We start from the raw sequence: 26,658 nt of genomic DNA on the forward strand, positions 1-26,658 counted from the left end.
ACCACAAAAACAAATGTGCCACAGTTTCATGCAGCCTCATAGTATGTCAAAGTACTACATTATCCAACTCACAATATTTTTGCACCCTGAAAACCAGAACTGTATATCCATTACAAATGTACTTGTCCTCAGAAGGGAAAGTTTCATGAATGACACAGGCATCTATTGATGATCAGAATGATAATACATAACACAGTTGCCTCTCATATTCACATCAATTTTGGATGGTTTCTGTTCTTCTGATGCTTCAGTGATGCTACATCTTCCCACCCCAGTCTTCCTCCAGCTTTTTCTAAAACAAACTAGTAAATACTAGCAAGACTATCAGTTTGCTACCAAGTTCACACACTATAATTTCCTTCCGTTTTGGGTTCTTTATGTAGCCTATGCAGGCATACTTAGAAATAATTTCTACTACAATACGGGGCTTATTTTCAGGTAAATAACATTTCAACCTTTATTTCATTATTTCCTTCAGTTTTGAAAAGCTTTGCACTCCCCATTTCAGTGCTCGACTGTACATCGACCCTGATTGTTTCATTAAAACTGATGAATATCAGAACCGATGTCTCTTCACCCTTCCACCCCATTTTGCTATTATGTGGGCAATCATCTGGGACTACTGTTCTCTGACCATCTAGACAGGGGCAGCCACACATCTTACCATGCCATGCCTGTGAAAATACTAACCACAGATGCAAGCAAAACATTAAGAGCAAAAACTACCAGACCACAGCCACACAGCTTTGAAACCCACAACAACCAATTATTATTGCTGTTTTATAGATAGTACCCAACTCTCCAGCCAGCTACTTGGGCGTCTCTTTAGCATCTCTGCGAAGTATAATGTCACCTTTCCACATTCACTTTAAAAATAAGTTATTTTCTATATTTATGGCCATTCCTACCAGCCTAAGGTGTCCTATTTATTTGTTTTAAGAAGTTTCCAAATGGCAGGAATCCCACGGGGCAGTTGCCCCAGCCCAGGGGTCTGCAACCTGTGGTTCTCCAGATGTTCATGGACTACAATTCCCATCAGCCCCTGCCAGCATGGTGGCAGGGGCTGATGGGAATTGTAGTCCATGAACATCTGGAGAACCACAGGTTGCAGACCCCTGCCCCAAACCATAACTCTTCTCCTGACGAACGGTACCCAACCGAAACTCTTAAAGAGACACGTCCGCTATTTTTCCCACTCCCTTAGCCACGCCCTCCATCCCGCCCTCCTGTTGTTCTATATGGCCATTCCCTTTTTGGTCATCCCTGGAGGCCCCTCCCCTCGGCTTGGGCCCCGCCTGCCCTTATATAAAGCGGCGGAGCCCCTGGCCAGGGAGGGAGAGTAGTTGCAATAGCGGCTCCTACAAAGCAGTTCCGTATAGCGGGACAGCGTAGCCGCCGGCACCATGGCAGGTAAGACGCTTCCCCGGGAAGGGGCAGCCGTGCGCCGCTCTGGCGTCGTAGAAAGGGCGCAGCGAAAATCTTGGGCTCCCGGACCCCCCTTGCCGCGGGCCAGGCGGCACCTTCCCCTTGCAGGGTGCTGGCGAGAGCCGCCGCTGCTACAGCTCCTTCCGTGTTGTGGGTGCCTGCGTTGTTTGGCGAGTCGGAAGCGAAAGCGGCGCTGGCGGCCCAGCCAGTGCGCGCTTGCTCTGTCCAGGGAGACCCCAGCTGCTCCCTCGCTCATGGCGGCTCCTATTTTTAGGCGAGCTCGTGAGCCGAGGTGGCGCGTGAGCCTGCCCGGGTCGGGGGCTGGAGGGTCCTTTGCCCTCAACGCCAGCCCTGTCGCTGCTTGGAGCAGCTGAGGGCGCCATGGGAGAGGAGACGACCCCTTAACCCTCCTGCAAAGTCGCAGGTGGGACTGGAAACCCTCTCCTCGTTCTTGCTGGTTAGAAAGGAAGAGACCTCGCAAGCGGTATCCACAGGGACGGGCCTGTTATGCTGCTGTGTGCTATGGCGGGGTGATGCTTGCCATTTAAACCTTTTAGCACTTGTCGGCTTGTCTTGGCTTTGCAACGATGCTTTTCACTTAGGAAGGACCGGCCAGCAGATTATATCGGTTGCTTCCCGCCTAGCTGTATTTAAAGAGCTGTAGGGATTACCTGGCTGCTCACCTAGCTGCAGTTAAGACAGCTGTGTCCAGATGGTAAAGCCAGTATTGCAAGTGTTTAACACTAGATGTTGCTTGCCACTCATGCCCTGCTCGTTTTCTTCTTTAAAAACAAAGCTGTAATGTTTTTAGCATAATGAGCATCTTTTCAATGTAGGCAGCATGGTGTTAACCCAAGTGATAAAGGGAGTACAAGTGCCTACAGCTGTAGGAAAATATAGGGGGTGTTAAACTGAGCCCTTGATGGTGGTGTGAGGCACCTGCTGTAACTATTTGTGATAATGTAAACAAGGACTCAAGATACTGAAGAGGCAGGAATCTTGAAACAGGTATGGGCCGTTAATATACAGGAAGGTGTACCAGAACTTCTCAAATATAGATTTGGAGGATACGTCCACTGATGCCCAGAACCATTATGGATATAGCATATTGACCTTTGAAAAATTATCAAACTTAGAGAAAGGAATGCCCATCACACTTGCATTCTGATTTCTCAAAAGAGCCCTTGTGCGCACAGTTCTTTTCTTCCCTGTGGGATAGGCTAGACTGACCATGACTGGCCAAACGTCATCCAGCAATCTTCATGGCAGAATGAGGCATTGAATGCAGGTGCCCTAGATGCCAGATGCCCCTCTAGCTAGCATACCAGACTGGCTTTCTCCATAATAATCTGCTTTTGGGATGTGATTGACCTAATATTGAGCCAGTTGGGGGTTTGTTTGTTTTTTGAGATTTCTGATTGGTTCTGCAGCCCAAATTCCATTTCACTGTTTATTGAATATCCCTTCTTGTTGGTTATATTGTCTTGCTCTGTGTAATCCACCTCGAATCCCAGTAAGAAAGGCAGACTACAGATAATTAAAAATAAATGTAACGATGTCTTGCTGTCTAAATTTCAGCTTTCGGGAGCTTCACGGGGAGCAACTCTTGGACCATAACATTTACACCTTGATTAAATTTGGCACGTGAGGTTTTTATTAACTTTTTGCTGAGCTTCAGCACTTCAAAGTGTACGTATAGGAATCATGGAAGTAGCCCACATTGAATGGCTGGTTATGAGAAGGGAGCAGAGCATACTAATTTATTGTGGGGCATTAAAACTCTTGAGGATGCTAAGTTAGTATTCCTCTAGCGTGACAATAAGCTTATTTTCTGCCCTTCTCAAACATTAATATGGCTGAAAACAAACAGGCTTTATTTTTAGGCTTACTATTGTGGGTCTTAATAATGACTCACTCGAACAGCACTGTGAATACTGAAACCTCATGGTGTAATACTCTGGAACTCTAATGCAGGTATTCAAAAACTTGCTGCCTCCCATTAAAATCCTATCCGGAAAGGTCCAACCCTGCTAGCAGAAATCTCTAGGCAAGTAAAGGACAGAACAGGCAGCAAAGTGTCTTTGGACATATTTCCAGATCATTCTTTGAAAACAGTACTGTTAGGCAAACTGATCATCCTGGCTTAGTAGGAATTTCTGCCCTTTCTGAAAGAGTGGCCCCTTTATATGGCCTTCATTCAGTAGAATTGGTCTTTAGCTTTTATCTGGTTTCTTAATGAAGAACTTGGGCTGGCGAAAGACTTCTCTAGCAATTGCTTGTATGTGTAATTTCCTTTTGTCTTCTTACTCAAGTGGCCAACCACACCCAGAGCTAGTGAACTCTCTCCTTAATCAGCTGTTACAAAGAATGTCTGATAGCACGGCCAAGGTAGCTGAACATGGGTTAACTCTTGCGCCTATGTCTCAGATTGTGACAGATAGCCTTTTGGGTTTGTTCCGTATTTGAGTCACGATTGACATGTAGAAAGTAAGTGACTAACTGAATGAAGGCCTGTGTTGGGGTTGGTGTATCACCCTGAATAGGTTTGCCTGGGAGTTTCTCTTTTTACTGGAAAGGTTTTCAGGTAGCCTCATGGAGAAATACTTCTTTGATGACTGGGCTTGTATGCTCCAACAAATTAGGGGAAAAATTCAAGACATGTTGCTGAAGTTGCATTTTCTTATTTGGCCTACTTATTTGGAGAGGAAGATTCTAATGGTAGATACTTGTGCAGCTTTTAAGTGGAACAGTGGCATGCTTTTAATATCTTTGGATTATTATTTTTTTGAACCCAGCAATTTAAGACACGCAGCTACTTATGTGGTGTCCCAAGTTAGGATTCCCAGCATCTAGATGGGGCCTGGAGATCTCCTGGAATTACAGCTCATCTCTGAATGACAGCTCCCCTGGGGGAAATGGCTGCTTTGGAGGGAGAACAGTACGGGCGAGATCCCCTCTCTCATCAACTCCCCTCCCCCAATTCCCAGACCCCACCCCAAAGTCTCCAGGAATTTCCAACCTGGAATTGGCAACCCTACTCCCAGTAGGGTGTGGATTCTTTTCTGTGGTCTTCTTTCCTACGAATTCAATAAGATAAATTGGGTACTGGCTTTATTGAGAGATGTGTGGCTTCTCTTGCCCTGTCCCAGTGCTTGTCTGACCTTGCTTACTGATACTACACAAGCACCTCTTACAGCTTCCCAGAGGGTTGCTGGCTGACCTTCTTTCCATTATTCCTTCTTTTTTATACTCCCACTTTTGAAAGTGCTTGTTCTTTCTTTATGTTGAGGTACAAGAAGCAAGCAGGAGGCCTGTTCCCCTTGTAACCCCAGGCCAAAGACAAGTGAGCAGAAAGCCCTCTGAAACACTGGTGTAAACATGTTGGAAAAGTACGCCCATATGGAAGCACATGTGACTGTTTTATGTGAAAACTGAGAATGAACAGTTCTGACAATACTGTCTTGACTCATACTGCCATTTGTCTTGTAAATGCCTCCCCCCTCAGAGGTGAACAAAACAAAAACTCAGCTACACAAAACACTCCACATTGTACCATGGAGAGAAATACATCTTACATGACATGCCTCTGAAGATGTCAGCCATAGGTGCAGGGGAAACTGTAGGAATTACAATTACCAGACCACAGCCACACAGCCCGCAACACCCACAACTGCCAGTTAAACGAGATTATTTTATTCTTGAATATAAGCACCCAGCCTCTGCTTCATGTTCCTGTACAGGCTGCCCTTTCTTTCCTCTGCCATGTGCTCCTTAGGACCACACTAGATTTCGTGTCTCCTGTGGGTTAGATCAGGTCGGTTTTACGGACATCAGATCTAATGTTCCCAAGTACACCAATCTCAGTTCATCTTGGTAGTGTAATGCAGAGAGAGGATGTGTTTCAGCTTTCCTCCTGTGCTATTTTCCAAAGCCCCATTTATTGGAGCAGGGTGAAGCTCCTCACACCACACTCATGAGCCAAATGGGGAAGTGGAGCTCTTGGAAATGTTGGTTTCCAACATCATATCTATCTGTAAAATGGGTTGGAGAACCTTGACTTGTGGCAGAAATAGCATCTAGTTTGGCTGTTGGTCACTGGTGTCAGTCCCAAAGCACTGAAATCCAGCATCGCTTGTAATCTATAAACCAAAGTTTATTGCTACAAAAACCCAAAAACTTTTAGGCTCACTCATGTGATCCCTTCTTCCTGTACACAGCAAAAGCTAATTAATGTCTAGGGTTTTCAGATATCAGTGAATTGCCAATTAGAGGGCGGGGAAACTGATTTGCCTACAAATCAGGTTTGTAGTCTAGAAATAACCAGAAGCTTGCTATGAACTTCTTTTTTTATCTTCACTGCTGGTCAACTTGTCTATGTGTGCGTGTGTAGAGTCAGCGTGGGATAGTGGTTAAGAGCATTTGAACTCTAATCTGAGAATGGGGTTTGATTCCCCACTCCTCTACATGAGTGGCAGAGTCTTATCTGGTCATCCCGGTTTCTTACCACACTCCTCCACAGGAAGCCTGCTGGGTGACCTTGGGCTAGTCACGGTTCTCTCAGAACTCTCTCAGCCCCACCTTCCTCACAAGGTGTCTGGAAGGGAAAGGAGTTGGTAAGCCCCTTTGAGTCTCCTTAACAGGAGAGAAGGGGGGTATAAATCCAATCTCTATCTTTTCCTCTCCCTGTGTATGTGTGTGTATGTATATGTGTGTGTGTGTGTGTCTATATATATATATATATATATATATATACATATACACACACACACACACACACACATATACACATATACACACCCTTTGGGGGGTTCTTTCCAGTTCTCCCACCCAGTATCTCTTTAAAATAAATGTATATTTGGACCAGCTTAGGGAGCTGATGTGATCTTCCCCTTCTTTTGCGTTCTGTTTCATCTCAGAAAACCACCCAAGAAGATTTTTCAGATTTTAATAAATGGTAGAATTTCATTAAATACTTCAGGGAAAATGTTCTCCCAACTCGCTTTCCTTTCAGACTTTTCACACTTCAGAAACATTTCACGGTGTTTAAAGTAATTCCTTCTAAAGAACTAGGGATGGGAATTCTTCTCCCACACAAAGCGTAAATTTCCCTTCTTACTAGAGAATGGTCCCACTCTGACACAGATTCTTTCACTGTCAGCTCCCTCAGCTCTGTGCCCCCCCCCCCTCCAGAAGATGAGCAAACTCTGCTCTTAAATCCTGGGCTAGGAATTTTCTCCCTAAAAGTAAATTTTCTTCCTTGGCTAAACTAGGGTCCCTTCTTTTCCAGTACTCTCTCACCACCAACACTACAGGTGATTCATAGACACTAAACATGTCTGCTGTCTCTGGAACTCAGAGTTAATTTTTAAAAAATTCTCTCAGAAACTCTGACTCCTAAAAACTCTGCATACTTCCAGCCTGTCACTCACAAACACAGGCTCTGTGAGAGATTAACACTTTAGATTGGGGCTTTTCTGCCTCTGCCTGTAGGTCTGATGTGACCCATAGTTTTCTATTCAAATGCAAACTATGGTTTGCTTGCAAATCAAGAATTAGCTGGCAGCATATTGGCTGCAGTGGGGTGAAAGGAGTGTGTGGAGTTTAGTTGCAAAAGCAATCCTGAGACTCTCCTCTAGATACCTTTGTCAAGCTGTGCGTTGACATTGCATGTCTGAACCAAGTCTGAAGCACCAGGTATATTGATAAATGCATGCTGAATGTTGATACTGGGTATCCAGTTCCACTTCCCCTTTCACTGAACCTGCTAGTCATTGAGCTTAACTTGCGTAGCCATTCACTGTCTTACTTAATAAAGGGCAACTTTGTTAGGCTTGTGCTTCTGATAGAATGTACCCTTATTTCATTTGAGGGGGAAATGTATGAATCAGCCCTAAGCTTGATTCTTTTGAGGCATACATGTATACATGACCAAGTATCAGTTGAAGAAATTCTGTACACTGGTATGGTGAGGTGTACATGTCCCTCTCCAGACCTTACTAGTTTGAAGTTGTCTTTTGCAGTTTCATCTTTCACCAACTGTTGTTGTACTACAGTATGTTGTACTGTTGTTGTACTACCAACTGTTGTTGAACTACTAATTGTAGTTCCTGAACATCTGGAGAGCCGCAGGTTCCCTACCCCTGTACTATCACAACAGAGGGAAGAGCGTAGAGAGGGAAGTGTTGATCTGTGTGTGTAACAGACAATTTGTGTCTGCCTGTTGTGTTGTGAAGAGACACTAGCATTAGTTTAAATTGAGCCTTGAGTCCCACAAGCGAGGCATTCAAGAACCAAACACTGTAATAGTAACTATAAACATTGGCTAAAAACTCTGGCACAACTCCACACAAGCTTTAATAGCAATTCAACAGCTTTGGTTGTTCATCTCCCTCCTGTGCTCCATCTCCCCCCCCCCCAAAAAAAAAAATGGGTTTAGAGCTTCAGTTATTGCCCTGCAGACTGAAATAAAGATGTGGGGCTCTAATTCAAAATATCAAAGGTATATTTTTGAATGGATTGAGTAGATGGGACCTCATCATTACAATTCCAGATAATCGTTCATATCATTATACAATGTTAGCTCCTAACAGAAGAAATGTTGAACTGAAGCTCAGGGTAGTACTAGATTGAACTTCTGGTTGTATTTTCTGCTGGAAGTTAATACGTACCTGTTGTGTACTTTAGATAATTGGGGGGCGGGGGCAGTACAGGAGATACTGTTTTGCCTCTGGCAGTCAAGAGTTCGCTTTCTTTTGGCAATGGCATTGAATACCTTGTAAGCATTCTAGAACCTTAATGTGGAAATTGACCATCTAAAATAAATTGATAGGATTTTTGCATCTGGTGTTCCCTGACCTGGATAGCCCAGGCTAGCCTTCTCTTGTCAAATTCCAAAAGCTGAGCAGGGTTGGTCCTGGTTAGTATTTGGATGGGAGACCACCAGGGAAATGCAGCGTTTCTTCATAGAGTCAGTTAGTAGTGGCAAACCTCCGTTTATCTCTTCCCTTGAAAACCCTACAAGGTTGTCACGAGGCTGTTGTGTTTCCCTTCTTACTAGAGAATGGTCCTTCTGACGCAAATTCTTTCACTGTCAGTGTACCATTATTTTATTAAGTGTGTTATTGAATATTTTGTTTTATGATGAAAGCCGCTCTGAGCCCACTATGGCAGGGAGAACAGGGTATAAATAAATAAATGTTTGTTGATGCTAAAGTAAACCATGGTTTGACATTGCTTCTGAACTATGCCTGCCCTTTTAGTAGCTGTATTCTCATGTACTCAATACTAATACTGTATCATATCTCTCTTCTCCTTAAGATGAGTCTTTTGTGACGCTAGCTACCAATGATTCTTATGTGAAAGGAGCGCTTGTATTGGGGTCATCTCTACGGGACTCCAGGACGACAAGGAGGCTGACAGTACTTATAACTCCTCATGTTTCTAATCCAATGAGGTAAGATATGAGACAAGTGTGCTCTGTAAATAAGCCAGTTGATCATTGGTAGCTAATGGTGATTCCATCTGGGCAAAAACATGTATTTGGTTATGAGTGGCGTGAGACACTGTTGCCTGTATTTACTTAAAGGCATTGATTACAGCAGGAGTCCCCAGCATGGTGCCTGTGGGCACCCACTGACACCTTTCCTGATGTCAGCCTGGTGATTTTAGAATGTGGGTTGGGACAGGTGGGGCTTTTGCCCAGCAGGGCTATTGGAGATCTGATTGGCTGGGCAGAGTTTTTAAAAAGTGGCTTTAGCAAGCAACTGCTGCCACTACAGCATACGGATCTTCAGTGTTACTGTGTGTCTATGCAAGAAAATATCTTTTAAAAAGATGTTTTCAAAAATATCTTTTAAAAACCAATCTGTTAAACAGAATTTCTGCCTACGTTGAAGAATTGTTTAGAGCCATTCATATCCTCACTCGCTGACATTGTCTGGTTGGTTCCTTCTCCTGCAGCAGCCATTTTGTGGTTGTGCCGGCCACCCTTTGTTAGAATTCCAAAGGGGCCTGCAGACTTGAAAAGTTTAGAGTTGATTCCATCTGAGTTTCATGGAAGGGATGGAACTCTCTGTGTTTTTATTGTATGGAGATGATGGTTCTCCAGTTTTGAGAGACAAATTCCATATCTGTTGGAATGGGCTATCGAGCAGCCAAGCAGACCATAAGGTAAGTATGCCCTTCCTAACTCAGTTGAAAAGAAACTGCAGTGATTCCATTAGCTTTTGGAGCAGGAAAATACAACAGTTCGAAAAATGATTCTCAACTTGCACAAAGGTAACAGTTCTGAAACTACTTGGAGCATGCCAAATATAAACTGCAGAGTGTATCTTCATGTTTCTTATCTCCTAGACCAGGGGTCAGCAACCTTTTAACACCCAAAGAGCCATTTGGACCCATTTTCCACGTCCCCAAAGATCTACCGAGGCGGCTCCACATGGAGGCGCCGGGCATGGAAACCCCCTCTGCCCGACAGAGCAGGCAGACGTCTGCTCCATGGGGCAGAGGGGGGATGGCAGCCACGGCCTGCCCAGTGCTGCCACCTCTCACGCTGCAAAAGGCAGCAGCACCAGGCAGGAAAAACCCCTGTGCCCCAACAGAGCAGTCAGTTGCCTGCTCTGTGGGGCAGAGCAGGAATGGCGGTCACGACCTGCCCAGTGCCGCTGCCTCTCGCACTGTGGGAGGCAGCAGTGCCGAGCAGGAAAACCCCCTCTGCCCGCCAGATCAGGCAGCCACCTGCTCTGTGGGGCAAAGAGGGGATGGCGTGTGCGGCCTGCTCGGTGCCACCACCTCTCGCGCTGCGGGAGGCGGCGACACGGGGCAGGGAAACCCCCTCTGCCCGCCTGCTCCGTGGGGCAGAGGGGGGATGGCAGAGGGGGATGGCGGCTGCTCTGGAGGGACATGTCCACGCTACCCTCTGACCGCCAGGAGTCGGAGGGCAGCGTGGATGTGTTCCTCCAGCCCTCCAGAGCAGTGCTGAAAGTAGAGGTGAGGGGATGTGAAAAGCGGTGCCCTCACGCATAGAGCTGCCTCCGGTTGGGCCCCTCCACTCACCTTTCCTTCCAGCGCTGCTCTGGAGGGTTGGAGGGACACGCCTCCGCTACCCTCTGACCTCCAGGCCACACGGAGCTGCAGTATAAGGCTGAAAGAGCCGCAGGTTGCAGACCCCTGTCCTGGACTCTAGAGTAGCAACCAGTAAAGCACAAGGAGCTTCCTGAGGCTTGCCTCACTTTCTGCTCCAGCATTTTAGGATTAGGAAGGAAGACCGTCATCAAATCTGTTTATTTGGAGCATGCAGATGGATTCTGCTTTGGTGTTGCAATGTAGCCACATCAGCATTGTTCGCTGCTAAAATAGTTCTGTGATCATTTGACACATGCGGTAGCCATTGCATGGCTCCAAAACATACAGCATATGTATATGAGCACTTGGTCACACACAGCCTTTGTCCTGCAGAGAGCCAGTGTGGTGTAGTGGTTAAGAGCAATGGACTCTTATCTGGTGAACTGGATTTTTCCCCCTGCTCCCACATATGAAGCCTGCTGGGTGACCTTGGGCTAGTCACAGTTCTTTAAGAGCTCTCTCAGCCCCACCTACCTCACAAGATGTCTGTTGTGAAAGGAGGAAGAGAAGGCCTTTGAGACTCCTTACAGGGGAGAGAGAGAGAGAGACACCATAAATCCAGACTTCTCTTCTTTAGTTGGAGGGGTGTACCAACTAGATAGAAGTTAGACAAGAGGCAGGGACTTTCAGTAGAAGTTCAGAATTGCTGTTTAAGAAACGAGACAGCTTTAAAAAGAAATGACTGATGCAATACATCAAGTACTTTTCCATGTAAAACTACATTCTTGTTTAAAATGTTTCACGTCTATAAACTTAATGGCATACTCCATTGCACTCTAAGCCTATCAGCCTTGGTATTTCAGTTGATATGCCAAAACTGCATACGTAACAGCTGAAACCCCCTATTTAAATGGAAGGTCAGATGAATGAAATGCTGTAGAAGTTTCCTGTCCGAGTGGCACAGAATTACATGTCCTAGAGTTCCGTTTGGTTAGCACTAGCAGTATTGCCTCTTACATGATGGCACTCGGAACCAAGACACTTGTTTCCAATATGCTAAAGGATGGGAAGGAGTTTGTAAACTTGTGCTAAAGAGAAGTTCCTCAGTGTTCAGTTTCCTGGTAAGCACTTTTCTTGGTGAACCATATAGCACCAAGTCCCCCTTATGTTGCCTTCACGAAACATCAGTGTAACTTACCGGTGTGTAGCCACACAAAATATCCTATTCTGTGGCTCCTCGCCGTTCTAGCCTCGTTCTTCCATGGAGCCTACCATAATGCTAGTTTAGGAAGTAGCTACAGGAAGGCTGCCGCCTTTGCCATATCAGGTATCAGTGTTGCTGTGCAGAAGAAGTCCGGCCATTGTGGCCTTCACCTGGGGCTCTGCCTTCATCCTCTGCAGGTACAAAATCCCTAAATGCAACTACTATGTTGTATAATATTGTCTTGTTTAAAACAAAACACCTCTGCTTCTGGGACTGAAGACCAAGTCATGCACTCTCAAGCACCATGTAACACTCGAAATAATTACTGTGTGGACATTAAAATTAAAACGCTTTGGGAAGGGACTTTAATAGACATTGAATGAATAGGATATGTATCTTTGTGTTTGAACTTTATGCAGCCATCTTTGTCAGAATATAACAGCAGGGCTAGAAAGTTGTATGAGTTTCATATTTGAATTTACATGTAATCATTTTAAAATCTAATCACAATGTTTAGCCATAAAGTGCATTCTGTAACCAGCTGAGCATCTTAAAAACACACCGGAAGCTGTTCAGTGACTTCTGGATGCACAGCTAAGGGGTTCTTTTTTATCAGCTGTAGCTTAAAATAGCCAGCTAGCTTATCAGAAAGTGTTCTTGGGATTTTCTGACCTGTGTGCCTGTGTGGGCGTAGGCAATTCCTGGGCAAGCTGCGGCAGCCCTTCAGTGTTACTAATCTATCACCTTTCAAGAGCATTATCTGACGTCGACATTCCTGTGCTCTCACTTAGAATTTTGCTGCAGGGATAGGAAATAGCTGTAAGATGCATTCTGAGCAAACTTCTGAAGGCTTTTCATAAATAAAATGTGGTGTATAAGGTCGCTTCCTCATAGTAATTTAAGATAGTGGCCGGACACGATTGAGAGCAAATCTGAAGCACTGAATAAGGATATAAAATGTGTTACTCCTTTCAATAGGCAAGTCTTGGAAAAAGTCTTTGATGAAGTAAAACTAGTGGACGTGTTGGACAGCGGAGATTCTGCCCATCTTGCGCTACTCAAAAGGCCTGAGCTTGGTGTGACATTGACAAAACTCCACTGCTGGGGACTGACACATTATTCAAAGTGTGTGTTCATGGATGCTGATACAATGGTATGTCGTGCTGCTGCTCAGAATACAATTAAACTGAAGTTGACTGGTGTTGGTAATATTTAAAACAGTAGCATTTCTACTATTTTGGAATGCTTGCATGGGAGAGTTTTGTGTTGTAATTACTTTTGTATTCAAATTCTGTAAGATTTGAAGTATTCCCACATAGATCTTGGAACCATCCCATTGGTACATCTCACGCTCAGCCAGAAGTCACCAATGTTGGATTCGGATTCCAATCTCTGCCCAGTAGCATTGAATCCCTGCTTTGCCAATACAAATGGGAATTTCACGATGCAGAGAATATACTGCTGTGGATACAGAAGAATCCCAGAAATATTACTCTTGTCCAGAAACATGTCTGATCCCTTTGTTTACCTGGGACTCTGCTGGCATTCAGACTACTCCAACTGGACTGTATCAGGAGGGAGGTATTGTTCTAGAACAGGGGTCTGCAACCTGCGGCTCTCCAGATGTTCATGGATTCCCATCAGCCCCTGCCACCATGGCCAATTGGCTGTTTGAGAAATGAGACAGCTTTAAAAAGAAATGACTGTGATGCAATACATCAATTGGCCATGGTGGCAGGGGCTGATGGGAATTGTAGTCCATGAACATCTGGAGAGCTGCAGGTTGCAGACCCCTGTTCTAGAAGTTGGTTGAAATTAGAAGTCACACAATCCAAAGAACTAGCTGTCAAATTTAGAAAATGCATGCTGCTCATGAAGGTGACCTGTACTATTGCATTCTTGTAATGCCTATTTTAACTGTTCTCCAAAATAAATGTGTAACTCAAATCTTTAACTAGGTTTTGTCCAATATTGATGAACTGTTTGAAAGAGAAGAGCTTTCTGCAGCACCAGATCCTGGCTGGCCGGACTGCTTCAATTCTGGAGTCTTTGTCTTCCGACCTTCCATTGAAACATTCAATCAGTTGTTACAACTTGCCACAGAAAAAGGCAGCTTTGATGGTATGTGGTGTGCTGGGCTGGGCATCTTGAGTGGCAGGAGGGAAGGGCTCTTCTGAAGAAGGCTCTGGGGAGGTCAATTCATATGAACCCAAAAACAATATGCAGGAAATGTTTAATGCTTATAGGAATCTAAGCAGCTATAAGCTTTCTATAGATTTGAGTTGTACTTTGGAACTGGAGTGCATAAAATATTAATAAAATGGTCTTATAACTTGGCTGAAATGCAATAGAGGAGAGCAGGAGCATCTTCTGATAAATTGGATGCCTGCATCCGATCGTTTTAAAATGTTCACAAGGCCGAAGTTTTACTGGTCTCTTCTCTCTAGTCCAAGAGCTTGATGTAACAACATAAGTGAATCCTGTACTGTAATGCAGTTCTACGTGCTGTAGTAAAGTGACTGCTTTTTAGCTGTATTGGCTTTATACCTTAGGCAAGAACTGACTCACCTGATTTTAGGGTAATGAAAGGAATGTTAAAACAGGCAAGGTCTTTCATTATTTTAGTTGAGCACTAATTTACATTAGTTTGCATAACAGCAGCCCAGTCATTCCTACAGTTCTTCCAAAGTATATTAGGGCTTAAAGTGTTCACAGGAATAGTATTCACAGGTTGTTAACTTGTCTACCAAATTCCTTTACCACCTGAGTATGTAGGTATAATTAAGGGAAAACTCTTGGACATTCCCAGCTTAATCTACTTTTCTTAGGACTGAGAAGATAAAATGGGCTATTGAACAATATTGTCAACTGTGTTGCACAATAAAGTACAGTAGACGTACTGAATTCCTGGTCTTTTTAGAATTTCCTTATAGGCACATGGATGCTGTGGTCCTGCAAATAAAGTGTCCTATGTCATGAAGAGGATCAAAATAAGAACAAAACTATAAATTGCATCTTTTAGGTCCATTTTGCACAGCATGCTTATAACGAGCTGCAATCTTTATAAATGAACTTGTTTTCCCTTTTTCTAATTGGAAAATGAATTCATTTATAATGATTGCAACTCTTTATAATATATGCCATACAGAATCCATCTTAGAGTTGAGTTTGGGTTTCCTGAACTCTATTCCCTCTCCTGCCTTGACTAACTGCTTAGGTGAAGTGGAGCCCAATTCAACTTGGAGCTCCAGTGTTGGGATTTCCTTCCTCCTCCATGTTTTCCTGAGTAGAAATGGCCTGGGAGGGGGTATTTATCCCTTTTTGGCTGTTCTGCATTCTTCTGTACATATAGTAGAATACAGCACACAATTCAGCATTAACTCTTCTCTCATGCCATTTTGGGCTAGGAAGTTTTCAAGTATGCAAACCTGACATCTTCCCCCTCCCCATTTCCTGCCCTGCTTTTCTCAAAAATGAAATGTTCTGTTCACTGCTCTGGTACAATCCAGATATGTACACAGCCTTTGCCTAGGCCAGCAGCTCTCAAGAAGAAATCATGTTTCATTGTGGTGAGTTGCTATTCCATCTTCGCACACTTAACTTGGCTTTTCTATCATATCAAATGCACATTAGATAATGTTAGATAATAATGCCTTAAGAATCGTTAAGTAAGTTCAATACCGTGAGGATGCTGAGTGTGGCTTCTTATGAACAGAAAGAATATTCTATATAAATGTATCCTTGGGTTATGTTTGCTGTTAAAGTTCCCTCCAACTTTAAGTGCTTCTTCAGTTGCCAGTCATGAACTTGTCTTTTTGTACAGTGCTGTTCCCTGTTGGTTGTGATCTCATTTTCACTGGAAGTCCAACAACTCAAGAGACTGTACAAGAAAGTAGCAATGCCAAATAGCAAGGTTATTTAGGATTAGGTTTGGACTACTTGGCTATCCTGCAGGAACTTGTGCATTGGTGCCAGTTAAATTGCCACATATAGTTACAAAGCTTGGTGTAGAACTGTATCGATGTTATGGACTTGAACAAAAATAAGCAGAAATCTTGTGGGCTGTTAATGCATGCACTTCACGCAGTATAAATTTAATAAGTTGGTCTGATAAGATGATAATGTGTTTGTCTGACACGCCACTGTACAATACAAATGATGCTAATGAGCGTATTCTGACAGTGATGCTGGCACTCTAGAGCATATAGCTCAAGCACTTAGTTTCTTATTTCAACCTTACATTTTCCCCTTTGGGACCAAGGGGGGCTTAGATCATTCTCCTCTCTCCCATGTCATCCTCACAACAAGCCTTGTGAGTTTGGATGTGCTGGGAATGTGTGACTGGCCAAGGTCACCCAGAAAGTTTCCTTGGCAGTGTGATCATTTGAACTTGGCTCTCCCGGCTCCTAGTCCAGTAGTAGCCACCGCACAGGCTCTCAGTTTTAAAAAGGGGAGCCATGTCAGCTGGCTGTAGAACTCCTGCCTCTATGGCTGGCATCTTCAGAGGCATGTCACAGATGTGTTTCTCTCTGGGCACATCTTACTGTGGCATGCCTCTAAAGATGCCAAGCAGAGATGCCGGTGAAACATTTGGAGCTAAAACTGTCAGACCACAACTAGGCCACACAGCCTGGAAAACCCACAACAGCCAGTTGGTTCTGGTCATGAAAGCCTTCAACAGCAGCCATGTTAGTTTGTTGTAAAGAAATGGAAACCAAGTGGTACCTTTAAGATCTATTCCAGCATAAGCTTTCAGAACTTCAGTACTTCAGAGTTGTGACATACAACTTTAGGCTGGAATAAATTTCGTTAGTCTAAAAGGTGGTATTTTACTATAGAAACAGTGTAATTGAATTAAGGGTAGTTACCATTATTTGTTCCCTGGCTGAGTACAAATTCTCATCTCTAATTTGTATCCCAAACTAGCAAATTATCCATAGGCATTTTATGAAGAATGCTGTAATGTTTGCAATAGATTATCATTGTGGACTGTAGGGCTTTGAAGAACTGAGGAATTGGCTGTGCAAAGCCAATGTGCATAACTTATTCTTAATGCTAAATTCTTGGCTGTGCAACTTCAAAGAATAGTCTGTCCTTGTGTGGATAGATCAGACCAGGGGGCACAATTTCATGTATTCTTTTCACTGTACGTGTTCTAGAATACAGTAACTCCAAAACCAGCCTTTTATCTAGGGTTCCTTGTCTCTTAAACCGAAATGGATCTGAGCATTTATTACTAGTTGACAATAGTACAAAGTGCCACTTGTTGCAGTTTTGGGGTTTCTTACATCTAGCTTTGGGCAATTCCTGCTAGAAGAAAGCTGCAGAACAGAGACTCAAATTGCACCGAAATCTAGCCTATGTTGCTCTAGCCAAAGGGAGTTTTGTTACTTAGTCTTAACGGAATTTGTGTTGCCAGTATTTTTTCACTATTCTGTTAGGTAACGATTGAGGTCTCTAAAACCAGTGATGTTGAAGATCAGCCAGGTTCTACATGTAGCCCACTAACCCTTTCCTACCTCAGCTGTAAGTCTTGACACGTACTGCCGTGATTTGCCTCATCTAGTTCACCCAGCCTTTGCTCTGTTACTGCATGAAGTGGTTAGCTACTGTATATAGCATAAAGTTGTCAATCCGATTCAAGAAGCTTACCCTTGTGAACCGAAATTCATACACTAGCTTTGCTAACTTCCCTTTTCAGCCAAGCAGAATGACTACGGAGCCTAGTCTGACCTGAATGGGTACTATTCAACTTGACATTTATTGCCTTCCTAGAAGGCAAAATAGCTTGGTCTACTCTACAACACAATACACGTCCCCTTCTCAGATCATGGGAGCAAATGCAATAGGCAAGATGCCAGTGCTTTAGAAGCAAAAGTATTACAAACTGAGTCATTGGTGTGGGTCGAGGATGTAGCTCATAGGTACAGCACTTGCTACGCATGCAAAAAAGTCCTGGGTTCAGTCTTCAGCATGTCCAGCTGAAGGGATCAAGTAGTATACCTACTACTTGTGAAAGTAGTGAAAGATTTCTAACCTGAGACATTGAAAGATTTCCAACCTGAGACATTGGATAACCAATGCTACTCATGATAGATAATACTGACCTTGATAAGGGAATGGTCCAATATGGTAGAGAGGAGCTTCGTGTGAGTATGTAGGCATTCAGGATTTTGACCGGTGTCTGGCAACTATAATTGGGGATGGATGGCTGACCTGGCACCATTTCAGGTTATCAAGGTAAACTGGCTCCTTTTGGATCCTGACAGAGACTGACTTTCTCACTTGACTGCATGATGATGATACGCATTCCATTTTATGTCTCCTAATTTTATCTGTCTCTTTTTTAACAGGTGGGGACCAGGGATTATTGAACACCTTTTTCAGCAGTTGGTCAACTACAGACATTAGCAAGCACCTGCCTTTTATTTACAACCTAAGCAGTATTTCAATCTACTCCTACCTCCCCGCATTTAAAGCGTAAGTAGCACATATGATTAAACAAAATGTAACAATATTTATGTGGGCTCTGTGTATGTTCATGTTGTGGTAAGGGCTACTTCCAAAGCCAGGCCCCTCAAAGGCTTGTGGTACTTCAGCTTCATGGAAGAATTTGGACAGTTACACTTACACCCTAAGTTGGTTTAACGTGGGTAAAAAGAACTCCATAGTCCCGTGATGGTGAACCTATGGTATTCCAGATGCTCATGGACTACAATTCCCATCAACCCCTGCCGGCATGGCCAGTTGGAAGAATTTGGACAGTTACTTAGAGTACGCTTACACCCTAAATTGGTTTAACGTGGGTAAAAAGAACTCCATAGTCCCGTGGTGGCGAACCTATGGTATTCCAGATGTTCATGGACTACAATTCCCATCAGCCCCTGCCAGCATGGCCAATTGGGCATGCTGGCAGGGGCAGATGGAAATTGTAGTCCATGAACATCTGGAATACCATAGGTTCGCCACCACTGCCATAGTCTGACTTTGACTGAAGTGGTCAAGCCGGGTGAACTGAACTTTGGAATTAGCAAGTAGATTGCAGGAAGACCTTGCTGCCCTTTTCTCAGTTGCTGCATAGGAATCTTGTGGGTCATGTGATCTTGCAACAAATCCAGCGGATAGGAAAGTATGAGTCTTGTCAACTGAGGGCCTGTTCTTGTGCTCACTGCATGGGAGGTTCTGCATTGTGGCTCATGTACTTGAATGGAATCTGGCATTCCCAGGGCCGCATGGGAGGAATGCATAATGCAGCACCTTCCAGTACTGTCATGCAATTCATAGACTCTTCTTCTTCTTCCTTGCATGGCATAGAAGTGTGCCAGAGTAGCTGCATTGCTGGGTCACTGAAATGGTTCAAATGCTGCCTCGAGTCCCGATGCCAATGACGTATTGTATGTCTCTGAGGTCATGTTTATTCTGTCCTGCTGAAGGGCTGTACTAAAACTATTCTGTAGAACAGCCATGCAACTGCAGGTGCCTGTGAAAGGGAGTGTGCTAGCATAATAAAGTGCTTTGGTTGGAGAGCGGGGAAGAGAAAGAGCCAACTTTCAGTTCATGGCTGAAGTCACTCAAAGTCACCCAGGGCACCCATTTTTAATAAGCAGTTTTATAAGTTATGAACTGTTAAGGAAAAGCATTAGAAATTCCAAAAATGCATGATCGTGGCATATCTTTGATGCCAGACTCTTTGTTACTTTCTCCTTGCTGCCACTTTCTTTGCATGAAAAAATGTAGGGTCCAGTTGTAATCTTTTATTTATGTTATTTATTATGTTCCACAACTTTTCCCACACAGAAGCTTATTCACTTATTGTAAACTACCACCCCCTCAGGACAAGCACAGCTGGCTTCCTGGGAAACTGAAATGACCCTTGCATACATTTGGCTGTGAAGTTAGTAAAATCTCAAATCATGCTGCTCATACAATCAGAAGTACACGACGAGCAGCTGATGTTGCTTAGAGACTCTGGGTAGTTCACACAAACTGCTTGAGTTTAATGGAGCAGCTAACGTAAGCAGTGCTGGTCATGGCTCAAGTTCAAACTACGTCTTGTGATCTCAGCATCGTATGAAGTACTGTCAGGTTAAAATTAGAACACTTATTTTCGGAAGTCAATGCAAACAGGAATGAATACCTAGTATTAAGTCTCTAGTAGAGAATATTTGGCCTGGTAGTATTGTGATGTATACTTGGGGAGGCCAGCAGATATCTGCCCAGCTAACGACACTTAGATAATTTGCCTTGCTGCTGATTTGAAGATGCCGTATTGTATCTCAAGCTATAGCTGGCCAGGGTTGCCCTTCTCCTCACAAACTCCAGAAGTAACAGATGGACATTTGAGTATTTGACGTTTCACGCTGGCTGTTCCAAGAGCAAACCATTCTGCGACATGCCAAACAGCTATGCTCACGGAATGGACTCCATCATAAACCTCATTATGAACTCATCTAATCTGTTGGATTTTTTAGAGTGGAAAAAGGGATTTACTAAAAACAGGTGTGACGTTCAGCCTGTAAGCAAAAAAACAGAGGCCTTAGAGACTCCCTTATCTAACATAGCTTTTTGCTTGGAAGAGCCAGTCTGAAGTGGACAAATGAGTTCAAATGATTGTATAACAAGCCTGGAATTCGTGGTACTTGGCAGACTGACCCCCTGAGCACACTAATGGGTATCAAATCCACTTACCAGCTCACCACACAATACTCATGGACCTTCTCAAAACAGCGTTCATTCTGGCTCAGTTCCTCCATTCCTCTGAGCCTGCTGTCAGCTACTCCGTTTGCATTGTCTGGGCTGTGATTGATTTCTGCAGAATTCTCTATTTTAGGGATGGGTGCTGTGTATGCCAACCAGTTAGTTCCATTCTGGATCAATTTTCTCTCCCCCTCCCCTTCTTTCCCTTGCGAAATTCAACTAACCCCTAGCAATATGTGCCAACAGGGCTTTACAGTACCCTTCTGCTTCAGTATGTGAAGAACTCTGACTAAATGTGCTATATGAAAGTTAATTAGGGAGGGGGGAAGGGCAATATGAAGTCTACAATCTGTAGCAGGCTAGGGTCCCTACAGATAAAACCTCCAAGAGTAAATAAGGCTTTGTGGAAGTTTTGTAAACTCAGCAGGCATAGTGGGTAACCTGCTGATTGTTGCTGTATTGTGTGAAATTGGAATGTTTTGCTTAACTGAGGTGCAATTACACACTTAAAAATGTGTTCTGGTTTGGGTCTGCCTCATCAGTAATGGCTGTCAATGCTTGATAGCTGGATCCCCCATGAATACTTCCCTTTGTGTCCCCTGAGCTTTTCAGAAAGTGGGACCATTGGAAGGCAGGGTTGTTTGTTGATTATCTTTATTCAGATAAAAAGGACTGGGTAGTGTCTGGTCTTTCCTTACTCCATGTGTGGTTCCATTCCGCCTTCAGGGTATCTTCCCAGAAGATGTGAGGGGGGAGGCACTTTATTTGGCTCCATTTTCTGTGGCAGCCATTTTGGACTGTGTTTACCATTCCCTCTTAACAGTTGGGAACCTCTGCTTTACAGGTTTTTACTAGTATGATCATTATAACTAACATGGTTTTCACTCAGCAGTTGCTGTTGTGTGGCCAATGACCTTTTTTAAAAGGACTTAATTTGATACAGAGATGCTGGTGAGATGACCCAAATGTCTAGGGTTGAATGAAATAATCTTGCTTACACCAGACACACATGATGTCTCTAAAAACATGAGCTGTTTAGAAGTGTGTATCAAAGTCTCTAGAATATATGACCTCTGAAATGTATATGGGCCTAGGCTTAGAATGTTATTCTGAAGTCAACCATAACTATAGACATCTGCAGCCTAGAGTGACCTCACTCACTAAGCTTGCACAACCAGCTTGGTACCTGGTTTGAAAAGAGGTACTAGTAGGCAATTAAACATTGAATTTTTCAAAGCATGTCCAAGGTCATGCTTCATACCTATAAGTTGGAAACAGAATAAAATGATTGTGGCCACTTGCAATTACTTTGGATGTAAATCCCTACCACATAGGTTTGTTGTGAGGATAGAATGGAAATGAACCGTGTAAGCTGCATTGGGTCCTCACTGGGGAGACAGGTGAGAATATAAATGAAGAAAAAACATTCTTGTAATCTCGTCTTCATTTTGTGTTGTAACTGCCCAGATCTGTGTGGCACTGTTGTGCAAAAGGCAGACTTTCTACTGAACTTTCTGCTGAGTGGAGTTCAGTGAATTATGTGTATCTAATATTTTTAAAGAACTGGTATGCACTGGCAGCTCTGTGCTGCTCCCATGGCAAACTGTTGCATAAAATATCATACGGGTTGCAGAACTTGGGTTTCTCTTTACCTGAAGAACAGTGAAAACAGATATATTTGGATAGTAATACCTACTGGGAAAACTTCCTCGGGTGGCTTTGTTTGATACTTTAATTCTTACTAAGGCTTTGATTGACTTGTGCTTCAACTTTCATTTTCTGGCAGTTGCTTAAATATGTTGTGTAAATATGCAACTATGGTTTAAATTTATGCACTCTCAAAAGAAAAGCTTACAACCCTCTCTAAATGCGGCATATGTGCTCCTGCTTTAAGTATTCCTGAATGATCTTTCGATGACCAAATATACATTTAAATAGAGCTGCTCTTCTACAGAGTTGGGCCATTAATCCATTTAGCTCATCAGCCCAGCAATGGTTTCCTTGCCCAATATCCTGAGGCTTTTCCTTACGCTTACTGCCTAAAATGGTTCTCTGGCATTGCTGGAGGCTGAACCTGGGACATGCAGGCTGAACGCACACACACACACGCTTCACAAGATTCAGCTTGTCAGTACCCATTCAACCAGACTTTTCATCCGACAGGTTTGGGACAAATGCAAAAGTGGTGCACTTCCTGGGACGAATGAAACCATGGAACTACTCCTACGACTCCAAAACAAAAACGGTCAAAGACGACGCTCATGATCCCACGATGGTTCATCCGGAGTTCCTTGACATGTGGTGGAATATCTTCATCACAAACATCCTGCCATTACTACAGCAGCACGGTGCCATTAAAGACACAGCCACTGGTGTCAAGGCGGTATGTCTCATCCACTGTTTTGATCAGGGTGTGGGGGTAATAAGGGCCATGTCCCTTGCTTGCTGACCAACTGGATAAGTTTCTTTACACCAAGCGGTCAAGCAATGGTGTTTTGCAGCTGGCATGCCTCTATTAAAAAAAAACAGCTTGCAAGCTGGCACTAACTAGCAAGGCTGGCTGAATGAAATGACACCAGATGACATGACTGCAACCCAAACAGGCTGGTTTTTCTTTAAGTGGCAGCCGGGCAAGGGTCTGCAACTGTGTCAGTTGTGGCTGTGAGATTAACAACAGCAGAATTTGACAGCAGCTCAGCTGAAGAGCAGCATACACAGGCCAGAGGGGCAAAGGGCTGAAACTTCCATGCTTTACCCCAGCTGTGTACTTACCCATGTGAATTCCTTCTGCCCTGTTTCCCCAAAGAGGATAGAAATTCATGCTGCACATTACTAGACATCTTGAAGCACCAATGATATTGACAATACCTTCTTGGACTGTATTCCTTTAGGATGAAATGGTAGGGAAAGGAAAATTGCATGTTCCACATCCAAGCAGTTGGAATATGGGGAAGCATTTGGGCATGCAACCCACTCTTAATTCTGTAATAGAAGACTATGATTAGAGACTAGAATTTGGCAATATGAGCACTGGCTTGCACGTTGAAAATGTCTTCTGCCCATCCAGGTCAAGGAGTAATTCTTCATGTTAAGTACACAGCTGAAGATAGTTCTCAACATGAGTCCCAACAGTTGGCTGTGGTCCTAGGGTCAAATGGCTGTTTGTGGTTTCTGTATACAAAGGAACTTAAAAGTCTTTCAACTTCAGTTCTAGTCGCTGTGAAATCACAACTAGGCTTTTTTAAAGAATTGGAGCCACTAGTCTAGGGGGTCAGCAACCTGCGGCTCTCCAGATGTTCATGGACTACAATTCCCATCAGCCCCTGCCACCATGGGAATTGTAGTCCATGAACATCTGGAGAGCCGCAGGTTGCAGACCTCTGCATTAGTCAATCCCAGCATAACTGGAAACTAGAGGTGTACTTGTAGTGTATCCCTGGAAAAGCCTGTGGGTGCATGTCTGAAAGTACCTGTCACAAGAATATTCACCTTAAACTCTTGCACTGTAGCACTTCTCAACTCTACTGAATCACCATCACTTCTGGTCCCTTCCTGTAAGGTTAACTGAAGGGACATGGCTGTCGTCTGAGACATCCATGTCCATGACACTCATGGCTTAGCTTGGGCACAAGACAGTGTTCTTAGACCTTTCTGAAACCAGCAGTACTTATGTGTTCTTGAGCTTTGTTTCTCTTGTTCCTATTTCACCTTTCTAATGAACTGTTTGCAGCTATCGGGCTTGGTCTATTCACTGGCTTTCTCTTGTGGCTTCTGCAGAGAGGTATGAAGAACTTACACCTGTTGCTAACTACCTGTCTGCTGTTCTCAGTTGTTGTAAATATGTTCGTTTTTTTGTTTTTGTTTACAGCATCTTCATTTTTCAAACGGTGCTTGCTGCTTTGCATGGGAGCATCTCATTGGCTTTCTTACTCTTCGTCCTGCTTGATGCCCACCCCTCTTGACGCAGATGCAGCCGTCTGACTTGTTTGCACTCTTTTTTTGCTTTCCAGGAAGAGGTAGCAGAGGCAGTGTCCCACCTGTCGCTTTCCTCTCCAGCACAGGCATCTTCACCACCACCAGCCATGTCTTCAGAAGAAAGGAAAGAGCGGTGGGAACAGGGCCAGGCTGACTACATGGGAGCAGACAGCTTTGATAATATCCAGAAAAAGCTTGACACCTACCTCCAATAGAGAAGCACTTGTATCTGCTCTACAGGCCTCAGCAATACAAGGACTTGTTCCAGAGCTGTAGCAACTAGGAAGACTCTGATGGGGGGGTCAGTTAAATTTGTTGGCAGCTCTGCCACTGCTCAGCCGAAAGCTGTCGCACTACCACATTTAAGAACTGAGCAAAAGCTTGTTTAAGTATCAGTCCTTGTGCCAATATGTGTGCCCAACTGCCATATCTTTTTCTCTTGCACCAAACCCAATGCTGAACACGCTGTAAAGAACTCGTTGGGAACAAGGCACTTAACTGGCTTGAGACATACTACTTAGACCTATAGGACTGTGCTTTTTACCTCTTTCTCCCCTCTCCAGAAATCCACATATATTTTTGCTTGCTATGTTAAAAAAAGTAATGGCTAGAAGTTAAGGCAGCTACAGGGGAGAGAGAAGCCTTACAGAAAGGACACCATATGCACATCTTACTTATAAGAACACTGCTGTTTGTTCTGCAGTTCAAGTCCTTCTGGAGATCCTGACCAGATTTCTGTGCACAGTCCCTACAGCATGGCAAAATGCTCTTGTTCAGTTCTGTATACATCTTGGGACTAGTAAAAAAATAAGTTGCTGAACTGTTACCTGTAATGACACATTGAAAATGCAAAATTAAAAAAAAATCATGGTAAACTTCTGATTCTCATAGTTGTTAAAGGGTAGTAAAAGTAGTATTTATAGCCCCTGTCAAACTCTGCCACTGAACGTTGGATAGTTGGTTTCTACACTGCAGTATTACCCTAGATATCAAGCAGGAATAGAAGCAAGTATATAATCACTATCTAAGCAGACAAAGGTATATTTGAACATGATATTTTAACAATTCAGAACTTGGTATTGCATCTTATAGAAACAGTGCATTTCCTGTTCAGTGTTACCAGTATAATGTATCCCCATTTCTTTTACAAAAATGCACTCCTGAACTATTCTATGTAGTTTACAAAGTGCCAAGCACATGATGGTTCTGTGACTTCAGAACAGCTCCCCACAATATGCACACTCCAGCATTCTGCATCAGCTGGAGTCTCCAAGCTGATTTTCAAGTAAGTATATACGAGTGCCTTACAGTAGTCTAATCTCAGTGTAAACATGGCATAGATCTCAGTGGCCAGATCAACTGAGTCCAGGTGTTTTTTGCAGCTGCAATAACTTGCTTCTTCAGCAGTTAAGCAGGATCCAGTATAACCTCTAGTTCTTCACTGAGTAAATAAGATTCAGCAGAACCCCATCAAAAGTGAGAAGCACAACATCATTTAAGTCTCCAGGCTTCCCAGCCAATATGGCTTCCATCTGGGCTGTATTTGGTTTTAATTTGTTCACTGTTAGCCATTTAACCACAGCAGTCAGTCAACAACTCAAGACCTCTATCACACTGACACAGGACTTAGATGGAGTGATATAAAGGTGGGTGTCATAAGCATATTGATAACAACCGATCCCAAAGCTATGAATCATTCCTCCTACATGTTTTACATAGAATCTGAACAATTCGGGGGGGGGGGGGGGCAAGATTGCACTCTGAAAACTCACACTGAAGATAACTAATTTCCAATTACAGCCCTTTGAGCCCAATCCGCAGGGAACAATTTAAACCATGTCTCCGAGCATCTCATTGAGATGGTTTGATCTACTGTACTGAAGGCTGCAAACGTTCAATAAGAGCAACAAAGGCTGTTATCTATATTCAAATAGTGATCTTAAACTAAAGCTACAGGAGCCGTCTCTATCCTACATCCCACCCTGAAACCAGTGAGAAGAGTCCAGAGCATAGGAATTACCCAAGATGACCTGGAGTTTGGTATTGCATCTTTGCTCAGGAAGCACAGGTATTGTATCTTTGCTCAGGAAGCACAGGTTGAAGACCAGGTGGCAATCAGTAGCATGATTTTTCTGTAGAGATGGTTGTTTAACGAGGGGACCAATAATTGCCTCCGAGTGGCTGAGGGAAGTTGCTGTGAATCAGTGCCTAATTTATGATGGCACAGAGGACTCAAGGCTGTCCTCACATGGCAAAAATCCAATTAACAAGTAGCCTGGCCTTCAGAGATCCCA

General features: G+C 43.7%; 1 protein-coding gene across 2 annotated transcripts; it reads left to right on the plus strand.

The window, feature by feature from the left end:
* The first annotated feature begins 1,273 nt into the window (after positions 1 to 1,273).
* GYG1 (glycogenin 1) lies at positions 1,274 to 25,239 on the plus strand. 2 transcript variants are annotated; one of them, XM_048505456.1, is made up of 8 exons: positions 1,274 to 1,410; positions 8,743 to 8,878; positions 12,671 to 12,845; positions 13,651 to 13,813; positions 18,046 to 18,172; positions 22,553 to 22,772; positions 24,120 to 24,170; positions 24,400 to 25,239. In XM_048505456.1, exons 1-8 carry the CDS (start codon positions 1,404 to 1,406, stop codon positions 24,577 to 24,579), a joined length of 1,059 nt encoding a protein of 352 aa, XP_048361413.1. In that variant the 5' UTR covers positions 1,274 to 1,403; the 3' UTR covers positions 24,580 to 25,239. The 2 variants fall into 2 exon arrangements, with proteins under 2 accessions (XP_048361413.1, XP_048361414.1); XM_048505457.1 differs by lacking the exon at positions 24,120 to 24,170.
* Positions 25,240 to 26,658: the final 1,419 nt, after the last annotated feature.

This window comes from Sphaerodactylus townsendi, linkage group LG08, assembly GCF_021028975.2.
Source record: "Sphaerodactylus townsendi isolate TG3544 linkage group LG08, MPM_Stown_v2.3, whole genome shotgun sequence".
Taxonomy (NCBI): domain Eukaryota; kingdom Metazoa; phylum Chordata; class Lepidosauria; order Squamata; family Sphaerodactylidae; genus Sphaerodactylus; species Sphaerodactylus townsendi.